This window comes from Pavona decussata, unplaced genomic scaffold (genome assembly GCF_977016875.1).
Source record: "Pavona decussata unplaced genomic scaffold, jaPavDecu1.1 SCAFFOLD_114, whole genome shotgun sequence".
In the NCBI taxonomy this organism is placed as follows: domain Eukaryota; kingdom Metazoa; phylum Cnidaria; class Anthozoa; order Scleractinia; family Agariciidae; genus Pavona; species Pavona decussata.
Window position 1 is genome coordinate 4984875 of NW_028145528.1, and position 12626 is coordinate 4997500.

The 12626-nt window shown below is 38.8% G+C and overlaps 1 protein-coding gene across 2 annotated transcripts; it reads right to left on the bottom strand.

Moving 5' to 3' along the window:
- Window positions 1-4734: 4734 nt before the first annotated feature.
- LOC146470354 (dicarboxylate carrier UCP2-like) lies at window positions 4735-12587 on the bottom strand. Of its 2 annotated transcripts, XR_014867090.1 has the most exons (4): window positions 12035-12587; window positions 6455-7158; window positions 5301-5949; window positions 4735-5265 (listed from the first exon to the last, which is right to left on the bottom strand). XR_014867090.1 is itself a non-coding variant. In XM_085122464.1 (3 exons), the coding sequence occupies exons 1-3, from the start codon at window positions 12155-12157 to the stop codon at window positions 5847-5849; spliced, it is 930 nt and encodes a 309-aa protein (XP_084978590.1). In that variant the 5' UTR covers window positions 12158-12587; the 3' UTR covers window positions 4735-5846. The 2 variants fall into 2 exon arrangements, 1 of the variants encoding a protein (XP_084978590.1); XM_085122464.1 differs by having other exon boundaries at window positions 4735-5949.
- Between the last annotated feature and the right edge of the window lie 39 nt (window positions 12588-12626).

Here is a 12626-nt window from a genome sequence, read left to right on the forward strand (position 1 = left end):
TTCATCTGGAAAGATTCTTTTTTTAATCTTTTAATTCAACTCAAATCACAGGCTAAATTACAGCCAATGAGATTTTCATGGCCATACATGCGCATCCCAAATTTGCATGCTGTCAGAAACTGACTAAGCTGTTAAACTGTCCAATTAAAATGCTAGAAGTCTAAAAAATAACATAGCAACGTGCTATGTTTTAATAAGCCAAGGAAATAATATAGACCTTAAAATAAGTACATTACATAGGGTCAGAGTTAAAAGTTAAGATTGTTCGTTCTCCACATAAAAAGTTGCATCAAGACCAGTTGAATGTATATGTTTGTGACCTCAAGCGGGCTTCGTCCTTTCCAGTAAGACAGGTGTCAGGGAGTCTGAATTTTGTTTGTTTTACGGCCCGTAAATTTAAAATAAATAAATAAATAAATAAATAAATAAAGCCAATTGCCTGCTGGGGCTCTGAAGAAAACTTAACCAAAATTTGGGGGAGACGCTGATTTGGCCCGATGCAGTAGGCCTCGCGCAGTGTAATTTCAGACTGATCTCTTGAAAAGCTGCGTTCCTGTTCAAGTCCAAGTTCGAGGTATTGTTTTCTCAATCTCAAAAATGGCGTTGAAACGTGGCCTACAATATGAGACCCCCAATACCAGGCCCCAACACACGATTTTTAAAAAAAAAAAAAATTTTTAATTTTTTAAAAATAAGTACTAGTGAGCAGCACACAGCAACGAATCTTGTCAACTTGTTTTATTATCCGACCGGTTTCGTGTGAAAACTACACACTTCGTCAGGGATTGAACAAGATAGTTTGGGGAACTTATTTAATACTTAAAGTTTACAGTACAAATGACGTTCCACTAGGGTGTGAATAGCAAAAACACCCACAGACATACGTGCAGGATGTTAATCCGTGAGCCCCAAAATTATACATTACACACCTAGCGGCAGGATTTTTGCAACATCCTGCACGTATGTCTGTGGGTGTTTTTGCTATTCACACCCTAGTGGAACGTCATTTGTACTGTAAATTTTAGGTATAAAATAAGTTCCCCAAACTACCTTGTTCAATGCCTGACGAAGTGTGAAGTTATCACACGAAACCGGTCGGATAATAAAACAAGTTAACAAGATTCGTTGCTGTGTGCTGCTCACTAGTACTTATCAAAAAAAAAACAAAAAAAACTACCATTTGCTGTAAATCTTACGTTAGGCATGAATGCTTTATCCCAAACTTATTTAAATCTTTAAGTCTGAGGAGTTTTACTTGGGATTACTGTTTATTTTTTTTTTAAATTTTACCATGTTTCGAACCGGTTTCAGGGAGTTCGAAGCGCTAAATTAAAGCACGTTTAGCAGGAAGAAAAAAAAACGTTGCTCTTTTTCTGACCTACCCAATAAGACAGTCACACCACAAATATACCACTGAAGTATCGACCCTTCACAGTTAGTTTGAATTCAGTGGTTTTCAACAAAAAACCGGAGCCGGTCAAATATTAGGTTGAATTTTTGGCGGTTGATATTTTCGGGATCTCATCGAAATGCCTTTCCACGCTACAGACTTTTAGGCACTTTACGACAGCGTTAGCAGTCTCGTTTTAGTCTTGTCCTACAAGAATATAATCAACGGGAATCAAACAATATTCATCTAAATATATTTATTAAAAACCGTACAGTTTTTAAGTGAAGAAATCAGTCTAGCAGTTTATGCAAACAGCAATTAACCCATATCAAAATTCCCTGAAGTACCAGCTCCTTAGGCTCGTTTCCTCTCATGATCAAAACGGACATGATCCATACGGGGAGGTTCTGCCTCTTTGTTGTGTATATAATCAGGAGCACTGTTATAATAAAGAAAAAAATATGCCTGTTTCTTATACCCCATAGCCGATAAACCATGCAGAACCTCTTTCAAGTTATCTGCAAGCCGGCGCAATCATTGCGTCAGTAATCTCAAATTTCTGCTCTATTTCTGCTGCCGTTTCAAACACTTACATTTCATTGTCACCTTTTGGGTTCACAGTCTATTTTTGCGAGCATTTAAAAATACTAAACCGGCCTTTGGCATACCACGGGGCCGATAAAAAATGCACCCATTGCACCCTCCCCCCTCCCCCTCCCCCATAGTCCACTTGGACCAGATAGGTACAGTTCAAGAGTTCTGTCCCGCTCATGAATGGTAATTCAGGTCTCATGTATTCCCTGTGTGATATAATTAAATTCCTGTCCACTGGAAACTCCTAGCGACTCTAATTCCTTTCCCCGGGTTTCTTTCCTTTCCGGAATTCCCCATCCGGTAGTCAGAAGAGGTCTGGGGCGACGTCTGAAAGACTGAGTCTTCAGTCATCTTGATCTTGGTCAGGGGCGGCGAAAGCCGATGATATGATCGAGCGCGCGAAATTTTGTAGCTGAGATGGAAAGCAAGTAAAATTTATTGCTCGTAAAGGTGAGTTTACGTTCTAATGTTTTGAATTTGTTTAATTAAGATATGCATTCCTGTAAGACCATTCTGTATGCGAAGTTTAAGGCCTGACCAAACTGCCGTTTTTTTTTTCAGAATTACGAAGCCAGAAGATGCTGTTTGAAGTTTATTCCTGTCATCCTGTGTAGCGGTGAAGGCAATTACAAAGAGTCAAGGAAGAAGTAAGTTTCTAACTTGAATAGCCAACAGGAGTTATATGTAAGTTAATTAATGTTTGCCAAGAATATAAGCTCATGAGGCTATTAAATCACATTAGTAGCACGTATCTTTAACTTAAACACATTCTTTGCAATTCTAAGACAGGTTTTGCTTGTGATCGTGAAAATTTCAATGAATGGTTAGGTATCTTGATGATATAAAATTCCTGAGATTTTACACTCATTCTGAATGTTTTAAATAAGCTGATATCTTTGTAAAATTATGGTTATACAGTTGAATCCGTGGATAAATAGACACCTTTAAACATTCAAGTCTGCTTAGCTTATGAGACGTGTCCTCATACATGAGGTAAAAAAACATTCTGTTTCCATGCCGTTGGGAAGGGACTGTGACTGAGTGTATGCTTACCAAACATGTTCATTTATGCAGACTTCAGTGACCATCCCAAGGGGTAATCACTAGGGAATTTGTTAAGGCGCAGGTCAAAAGTCACGCTATCAATTACCAAGAAACAAGTTCAACATTACCACGGCATCTGAAGTATCAATTGTCTTGCCAAGCAGTAATTATTATTATGCACAACAAGCTCTGTTGCACTGTAAGGCTAAATTACTCAACACCGCATTGATTCAAATGTCATGCTCAACTTGAACCTGGAGCATATATCTTGTTAACAAAAAATTAAATTTGTACCAAACCCGATCCACACAAGCTACAGTCAAGCTTAATTCATTTGAGTTGGAGACAATGTCACAACAGGGCATTTGAACCCAGCGTAAGGCAGGTTTGTCAGATACACCATACCAGAAAATCCCCTGGAAGAGAGCAAACAATGTAGAAAAAATCCCCACCTCTGGGTCAAACCTCTACAAATGCTGTGGTGTTGTCCTTGGGTGGGAAAAGCGCGCACACCTCTCATACAAAAATGTCCCAAACCGTGGCAATCTTGTGGGTTCCAGAGGGTCACCCTTAAGGATGGACACCGAGAGGTTCAAATTTGTCTGTACACTCTAGGCCACGCTAGTTCTCTGTGTCTCCAGACATTTTTTCAGTCACTCACCCATCCTCTTCTCCACCCCCCCCCCCCACCCAGTGGGTGCGAGGCCCTCCCCCTGACATGTTATGTTGTCATAGTGTAGAAGCTTGAGTGTCGTGCATTATGCTGGCATTTTTGTTTTTTTGGACATTTTAGTGAGGCAAAAGCATTAACCATAATTCAAGCATTTTTATTAGCGCCATTTTCCCCCCAAAAAAATTTTGAGAGACAAAAATAAATATATATTTAAAAGAAAATGACAACTGAAACTCACAAAACACTTTTAAATGAAACACAAGTGGTAAGTCCTAAAATTGGCAAGTGAAGACTGAGGAGGGGTCAGCAGTTTTTGGTTAGAGTCTTTCCACTCTGTTGAATTGATTAATAACATTAATTAATAAAATAAGCACATTAGTGACTTTTTCTAAATCTGAATCTAAATATCATTACAGGTGTATATCGGCAAAATCGTATGGGACATCATGCCAACTCTAGAATAATAATTAATAAAACTATACAAAAAATTATATACAAAATAACAATAAAAGTTAATCTACCGATTAACCGATTATCTCTTGGGGGGTAGATTGAGTATGGAAAAACTTAAAGGGGCTCTTTCATGTAGATTTTGTTGTATTTTGATCAAAGCTACTCCAATATTAAACATACAATCTCTTTATGAAATTGTCCATAGAACACCGAAACAAAAATGTTAACCGATTCCCCAAAGAAGAACAAACTATAAATAAGTGTTTTCAGCAATCTCTCCAAAACACACAGGAGGAACTTGAAAAAATTGGTTGTAATCCATTTCCATCCAAGCCGTCCACAGCAAAAGATGCTAGCTTACAGATATATGTATATACTAGTAGGGCTTTGTCAACATTATTGAATCACAAATGAATTTTTTTGCTATTCAAAGGCACACTAAATTTCAGTGACACTGCCTCTTTAAGCTAAAAATGAAGGCAAACATAACAGAAACAACAAGGTCCCAACATTTTCTAGACTGATAGTAAATATTTTTCTAAAATTGAAATTACGAGATAAAAAACAACAAAACAGTTCACTACAAAGATCATTCTTTTATTTGAAATATACTTCCTTCCAAGAATAGCACAATTTCACAGTCACAACTGCTTTAAGTTTATATTTCACCCTCCCACAAAATGGTGAACACCTTTAGTTTACAAATAATTTCTGGTGGTTATAAGCAGCCATCTATAGGTGCAAAAGATTTATATGTTTTTTGATATCCCTTAAATATTGATTCTTATCAATGTTCCAAACAAGTTCGTTCTTAAAATAACAACTTAAGATTCAAAACTTAATGTAAATACTGAGTCTTTGCAGAAAGGGGAAACTTATAAGACCTATTTCTAGTGAAAGGAATTATAACTTGTTACCCTGTTTGGGTAAAGGTTTTAAAGATCTACATCTTGTAGATGTTAAAATCAATATACACCTTAACAAAGGCTTTTGTTTTTGAGCTTAAATAGAGTAGTAATAAGCTTTCTGAGCTAGGAGAAGTGCATTGTGCTCAGCGACTTAAATTAACTCAACATCAACTTGAATGTTTACTTCAATTTGTAACTAGAAGCTTGTAGAAATAATCAGCAGTTTGGTATACAAAACGTTTTTGTAGATGTTCAGACCACATTTTAATAAAAGAAAAGTAAGGCTGGCAGCCGAGAATGTGTTCTTCTCCTGTTTTAACCCTTTAACCCCCAATATCAAAGAACAGATTCTCCTATCTTGTCCCCATACTTTTCTTATAAAAGTACCATGTTGAAGTTATTAAAATATCAAGAAAATTCACCTTGGTTGATTATATCTGAAATTTGGGGAAAAAGTTAAGAACGGTTCATCTTTACTGACTGTCAGTCGACTGACGGCCAACTGTAGGCTGACAAATTACCGACAGTCAGCTAGAGGAATGATGCTGATCACTGTTAGAAGGGTTAACTTCACATATTAAGTATTACCGAGGCTTAACATTTCCATCTAACATTTCCTTGTATTCAGTGCTAGCTGTTAAACATATTTTATGACAATATACAATTCCTTGAAAAAAATAATTTATCACTGAACAGCTACAGCTGCATGAATGTAAGGTAAATTATTTTTTATAACCAATTTTAGTGAACATTTGAAATTTAAGGCAACTAACTAGTATTAGTGTCAATCTTCTGAAGAGAAAGAACTGAATAACCTCTTAAATTGTTCAAAGCACATGAACATGACAATGTTCCAAGCTCCTAGCCTCATAAAGTTTGGAGTGAACCTGCAAGTCAAAGAGAAACGACACGGATTATTGAGGACCATGACACTATGTGTCAAATAAATAAAAAAAAATAAAATTGGGAGCATGGAGCCCTGAGCCAACTATCAGAGTTAATAAAAACTGAGAGCAAGCTGTCCAGTTGTATAGCAAAACCCAACAACAAAATCTGTTTAAAATTTTTGTTTCTTCCTGGTTGGTTTGTACATTTTAAGTTCTACAATTTCTTTGCTGTTACTCCCAGGGCTTTCAGTTGAAAATCAAACCACAAGTTTGCGAGTTTGCCCAAGGGTCGGTAACCATGTTATGCTAAACATAGTTAGTACATGCCTGACCAAGCAAGTATCATGCAGAAATAGGTGTTGTGGCTGCAAGACATAGGCAGATGACTGATGGCAATTGCAACATGAATGTGCTTAAAAAACAACTGACCAAAAAAGCAAAACAACAACAAAAAAAATCCCAAAACATTTATCTAAAAGAGAATACAGTAGCGAGCTTTATTTACCCTTTGTAATAAGCCAGGGGACCATTATGCTTCAGCAGCATGTATGCACAGTGAATGGCGCTCTTGTATGTGTTTGGTGGTGAATTCATGTAGCGTGTCTTCACTACATCAACAGGTGAAGCTATGACTGTAGTTGCAAAACCAGCACCAAAGGCAGATACAAAATGCAGTGGGAACTCGTCCTCCATAAGCTTCCTTCTTAGAAAGAAACCTTTCACCAAGTCGTACACGACCAACTCTGAGGCATTCACAGTAGAGAGCCGTGCCATATTGGCAAATGCACCTTTCCACATTCCACGAAGTCCTTCATTTTTGTAAATGGACTTGTAAGCATCCAAAGCTTTATTGGATCCAAATCTTGAGGCACTTGCTTGAAACCTCACTTTAGCTACTTCTGTTGGTTGTGCAACTGACACAGCAAACACACCTGTCGTGAAACTAGCAAGAATCTTCTTTATAATTTTAGGGTTGTTGACATCTTCATCTCCATAGAATTTTTTTACTTTGTCATAAAGACCAATCCTAATGCTTGCAAAGCAGAGTTGTCGATGTATTCCTGGTACAAGTCCTTTGTACAGGGATCGGATGCCATCGGTTTTTGCTACAGTTATCATGGAACCAATCATTCCACGGTACTGCACACTGGAGTTTGCAGTTGCCACTCCACTTGACACGTTTGCCATGACTGCATTTTCACCCTGAATCTAAAAATATGAAACAAAATGGATGAAAGTTGGATGAAATTCGCAATTATTTGGCAATTATATAGAGGATGTTACATGGCAGTGCAAAGATGTGAATTTTATTTTTGAGTGGTAAAAACAATATTTTACGAATGAGTGCAGTGAGTAAGTAAAATGTTGTTTTTAACACGAGAAAATAAAATTTTATCTTCAAGCGTGCAATTTTATTATTATTATTATTATTATTATTATTATTATTATTATTATTATTATTATTATTATTATGACAAAAAAACACAAGGACAAATTTTATCACAAATAGCTTGTTGGCTGTAATTTCTTTACTTTCTCTCCTTTTTTTTTCACTTGCAAGAAACGCTTTAAATATTATTAAGGCCCCGTTTATATGGGGAAAAGTTGTCCCGGGAAAGAAGGTCACCCTCCCAGCCGAGTCAACTTTAGCAAGCATTTATACGAGAAAAAAGTTGACCCCTTTGCCCGGGCCAACGCATGCTCAGATTGTCTTGCCTTGATGGAGTTGACCCGGCTAGGCGAGCCAAAGTGTTTATATGGAGAAAAGTTGGCCCGGCTAGGAGGGTGACCCAACCATCAAAAAAAGTTGACCCGGCTAGGCGGGTCACTCTTCCAGCTGAGCCAACTTTTTGTTCCTCATTTAAACGGTTCGCCAAATTTTGTAAGAAAATGTAGGAAAAGCTGGGACAACTTTTCTCCATATAAACAGGGCCTAAGTCGTATGAAGCTTTCTTCTTCGTGTTAGTATTGTCCTGTTCCTCAGTGAAGCATTTTATGTTGGCTTCCGAGAGCTTCTCGAATCTATCGTTCCGGCACCGTTTTTATAGTCTTTTTGCACAGCAAACTACTGTAAAAAAGCAGGAAATTATGGCATCAGTATCCTCACTGGTGAGGATAGGGAAAATACGCCACTCTGGTCCTGGATGTAGTTTTGTATGAATATTACGAGTGGTGTATTTCGCAGTAAAAGACTCATGGCTATATAATAAGATAGACTATCTATTGCCCTTCAAGTACCATCAACTCTCAGTGTAGGGCCACTCTATTATTCAAGATATTCAATAAAATGATGAAAAAAGGAGTTATAAGTGAAAAGGTTTTTGGTGCTTATCTGGGTAATTTTACGGTATTTGGCTAAAGGTATTCAAATGGAATTTTGCCCGTTGTAATGGTCATTCAAAAAGATTCAACCATCTTGGAGTTCTTTTGAATTACATGACCCCAGTTAATAATTAAAAATTAGTTAATTCTGGTAAGATATGCAGCACAGATGTCATTGATTTTGTGTCAAAGTTTCCAAAATAATCAGCCAATGTACTCAATCCTGCTTATTCTGAGTTAACTGTATCCAAGTTGATAAATTTCATTCACTGTTATTGGGGGAAGATTTAATGGCATAGCATTCCGTTCATTCTGCAAACAGGATGGGTCTCAATATAATAAACAAGTGATGCTGTACTAATGCCTACAACAGTTAATTCTGTATGGATACTTCCCTTAAACAGTGGACCCACTATGCCTGATTCATTGACACCTCAGCAAGATTTCTGCACCGCCCCATACATCATATACATTTGGCAACTCAAACTTTATTTCACATTCGTCAATTTTGGAAGACGTTTAGGATGGCAGTGATGCCTGTAGAATTAATGTATGGGACTGTGTGGAAATCTTTCCGATGCTTACAGTCGGTATGGTGTCGGTCAGTATAAAATGCAGACTGCAGACTGGGTATAAAATACAGACTAGGTTTACAGTCGAACCAGGTCAAGCGTACCCCCCTAGATGCTATTAATGAATCTATTATTTGAAAATTGAGCCTGTTAGTCGTTTCAAGTATTCAAATCAAAATAAGATTTCTGATTGGATTATACCAACCACGGTACAAATAATGCATGAAACCAGAAAACCAGAAAGCCCGCGGGAAAAACCCCTCTCGATATATTCAGAGCGGCAATTCTTGATTTATATAACAGTGGATTTTCCAAAAAACAGATTTCTCGTGATTTACAGCAGTCAACGCGTACTGTCAGAAAGAAAATTCGCCATTTTAAACCGGGCACGGTGGGTCCTGTCGCGTAAATTTAAACTCACTAATGATCACTAAATGAACATTTTACGTTTGTACACTTGCGTTTTTTCCGTTAGTTACTCAAAAACAAAAATGAAAAAGGACTGGAAGCGTTTTATTATAACAAACGGTTCTCTTTTTGAGGTATACGCAAATTAATTTAGCGAAAAGTATGCGAACTCACAGTGAAAGATGTTCATTTCAGTTGACCTTTGACAATGGCAGCACATGTGTTGCGCTATTCGTCGACGTATAATGGACAGTCTGGTGAAATAATAATATATACCAAACTTTTTCATGCTACAAGGTAGGTAATGCTATACATGAAAGATAAATTGGAATTTTTCAGCCCGACTCATTTGCAAGCGCTCGACTTTGTGCTCTTGCCCTGACCAAATTTGCATAACGAATTATATGAATGTGTCAACAACATGCAGGAACAGTTTGAACGAACGAGCTGTTTCAAATGTACTGTAGTTTGAATTTTACAGGCTATTGCTTTTACTGTTAGCGCGGATCTATGTTCTGCGAATTTTAATTTGATCATTGATCCGCGTTAACAATGAATAAATGAATGCATTCTTTGAAACGACTAATGGGTTCAATTTTCAAATAATCAATCCATTAATAGAGTCTAGGGGGGTACGCTTGACCTGGTTCGACTGTAAATGCAGACTGCAGACTGAGTATAAAAAGCAGACTGAGACCAAAACCGCCTCTTCGACAAATACTGCAGTCTGCAGTCTGCATTTTATACTGACCGGGCAGGGTGTTTGTGGTGCCCGTCTCATATAGCCTGCGTAGCTGGCGGTTTTGGTGGGCGGGAAAGCCGGGCCAAAACGAGTAGTGCAGCTGCGGGTGAAATGGGGAGAGAACCGCGACAGTCGCGGCGAAGCCGCGTCAACGAGCGGCTTCGCCACGAGGAACTGCCTGCCCGGATTCCAGTCATTTTCGTTTGCCGCCCCCAAATTTACATATTTGACAGCCTGTCAATATCCAATTAACCCAACCAATCAGATGGCAGATGGTAAAATGAAACCTTCTCGGCTGGCTATCAAAACATATCCTGGAAATTCGATGTGTCTTTTTCGATGCCGGCAAAGGCCGACATTCCGAAAAAAGCCTGTCAAGGGGCGAAAAGCTTTCCAGTTCTACAACAAGTGTCAATGATAACTGTAGATTGTGCTCTTGCCAGCGGTGACAATATAGCCTCTCATTTTATAATTGTAGGGATAGGATTTAAACCGTGTAGTAATCATCCTTTGTATTGCCGGGCCCGGCTATTTGCTTTCGTGGCAAGATGTTGTGTTTCTTAATTGTCACGGTTGTTTTTCTCTTGATCCTTTCTCTAGCAAAGTAGCTTCTTTGAAAGCTATGCAATGCGTTAAATTGAGGGCTAAAGGCCGCTGTAGTCATGGCTGTGTTTTTGTTATCGCTCCGCTCCGCTCTGTAACTGTGAGGTTTGTGTTGCGGGCGGGGGAGCTTAGTATTTTCCTCCTGTGCCGCTTTGATTACGCTATAGAATTATTAGGCAATTCTTCTGTGTTGCTATGGCCAGGGGCTGCTACGAGTCCTTTGGCTGTTCTTTGATTCTGTGGCATTTTAGGCTATGGTCAGGCAAGACCGCGGTTTCGATCCAAATCTTGTGGATTGATCTCTTCAGTTGCCGATTCTTTCGAAATGACAGAGCTCTCGGTATCCTTTCAGAATACGCGCTCTTTTTTCGAAATTTATACCCACGTTTCGGATCAAATATTCTGCTCGATGAAGTTTGCTGTCTTCTTTCAATGCTGTGAGAATGAGGGTTTGTCGTCGAATATTAAGGTTCGATAAAGCTTAAATAATGCTTCTTCTGTCATTTTGCTTTTTGCGATAAAATCCTCAGAGCCGTATAAACAGAACTTTCCCATGGGAGATTAATAAAACATTTGATTGACGTTTGTAGAATCTCATCCAATGAAAATGGTCTGTACGCCAGCGTACGGACTACTCAAAAATGCCCCGAATCCGGGCAGGCGGTTTCTCGTGGCCCTCGCCCCATTTCCCCGCGGCTTCGCCACTCGTTTTGGCTCTCGTGCCCGGCTACCCATAAAAACCGCCAGCTACGCAGGCTAGTCTCATGCAGATTAGCGGTCTGGCACCTCAATCACGTGACATCATTATGACCTCGAGCTCGCTTGACACGAAAACAACAAATGCGAGCCGCTCCGTCTTTCACAAAACTTTCTGACAACAAACTTGCCATTAAAAATGTAACATTTGCTTCAACTGTCTCTTAATGCCCATTTTCCCGTAATAAATATATTGCCTACTCGGGGTTCCTAATCCGGGTTTATTTTAAAACACGACTTCATGTGACGACTTCGCCTGCGACACGTCACAAGAAAACTGAGAAAGTGAAAGAGGAAGTGCACACCGATATTAATTTTACCACTGAAAACATTTGATAAGGCCCTTTTAGCTAACAACAATACAGACATGAAAACTGATGTATGCATTACGCCATTTCTCGCTCTCTCGAATTTTGACGTAGATTTCGACGCGAGCGGGCAATAATATTAACAAAACTGTGTTCTATTATAAGCTTACGCTTTTTTACAAAACGTAGCTAAATATTTTGACCAGTTTACTCTTAAATACACTATTATACGTATTAGCAACGTTTAACGTATTTAATTTTTCATTTTACGCGGTCTAGAGTTGCAAGTTACACCCGTAGAGAGCAGTTTTGTTGATATTTCCATACAAATTTCACGAATTTGACTGAATCGAACCACCCGATTACCCGCTTACCTGAAGGCGAACTTTCGCCGTGTCTATTGGAATAGTAGCGGCCTCAGCCACAGAAGCCGCTAAACCAGCGCTCACGAACTTCACCAATATGCTGGGCTCTTTTTGTCCGGGTTTGGTATGCATCTTGTGTAACAAGTTGCTAGTATGGCGTACGTGCGCGCGAGCAGAACAAATTGAGGTGTGAAAATGTCGTACGTTGCAAACCCTTTTTACACCGCGTGGCTGGCAGCCAATTCAAGATTAATCTCTGTGTTAATGTGTTTCTGTGAATCTGTGTTCCAGTATAGATCCTTTATATCGAATTGAGCAATAGCGGTTAGGTTACAAAAAGTGACGGCAAGGATTGAGTGACAGGATTATTTAAATCAAACCAAGATTGACGTTGGCTTGGCGTCTTGGGAATCCCTTGCGATAACAGCGGTATTGAAGTATCAAATACCGACAGATCGTTGTGGCCGCAATAACAGGTTCACGATTCTCTTAGCCTTCTCTCCTTCAGAAAAACAAAGGACAGGATAATCTAAAATTCTTCCGAATTTGCCTCAAGGAGCAAAGTCCAATCTTTGTACAATACACATCAAGCTTTGCTGCT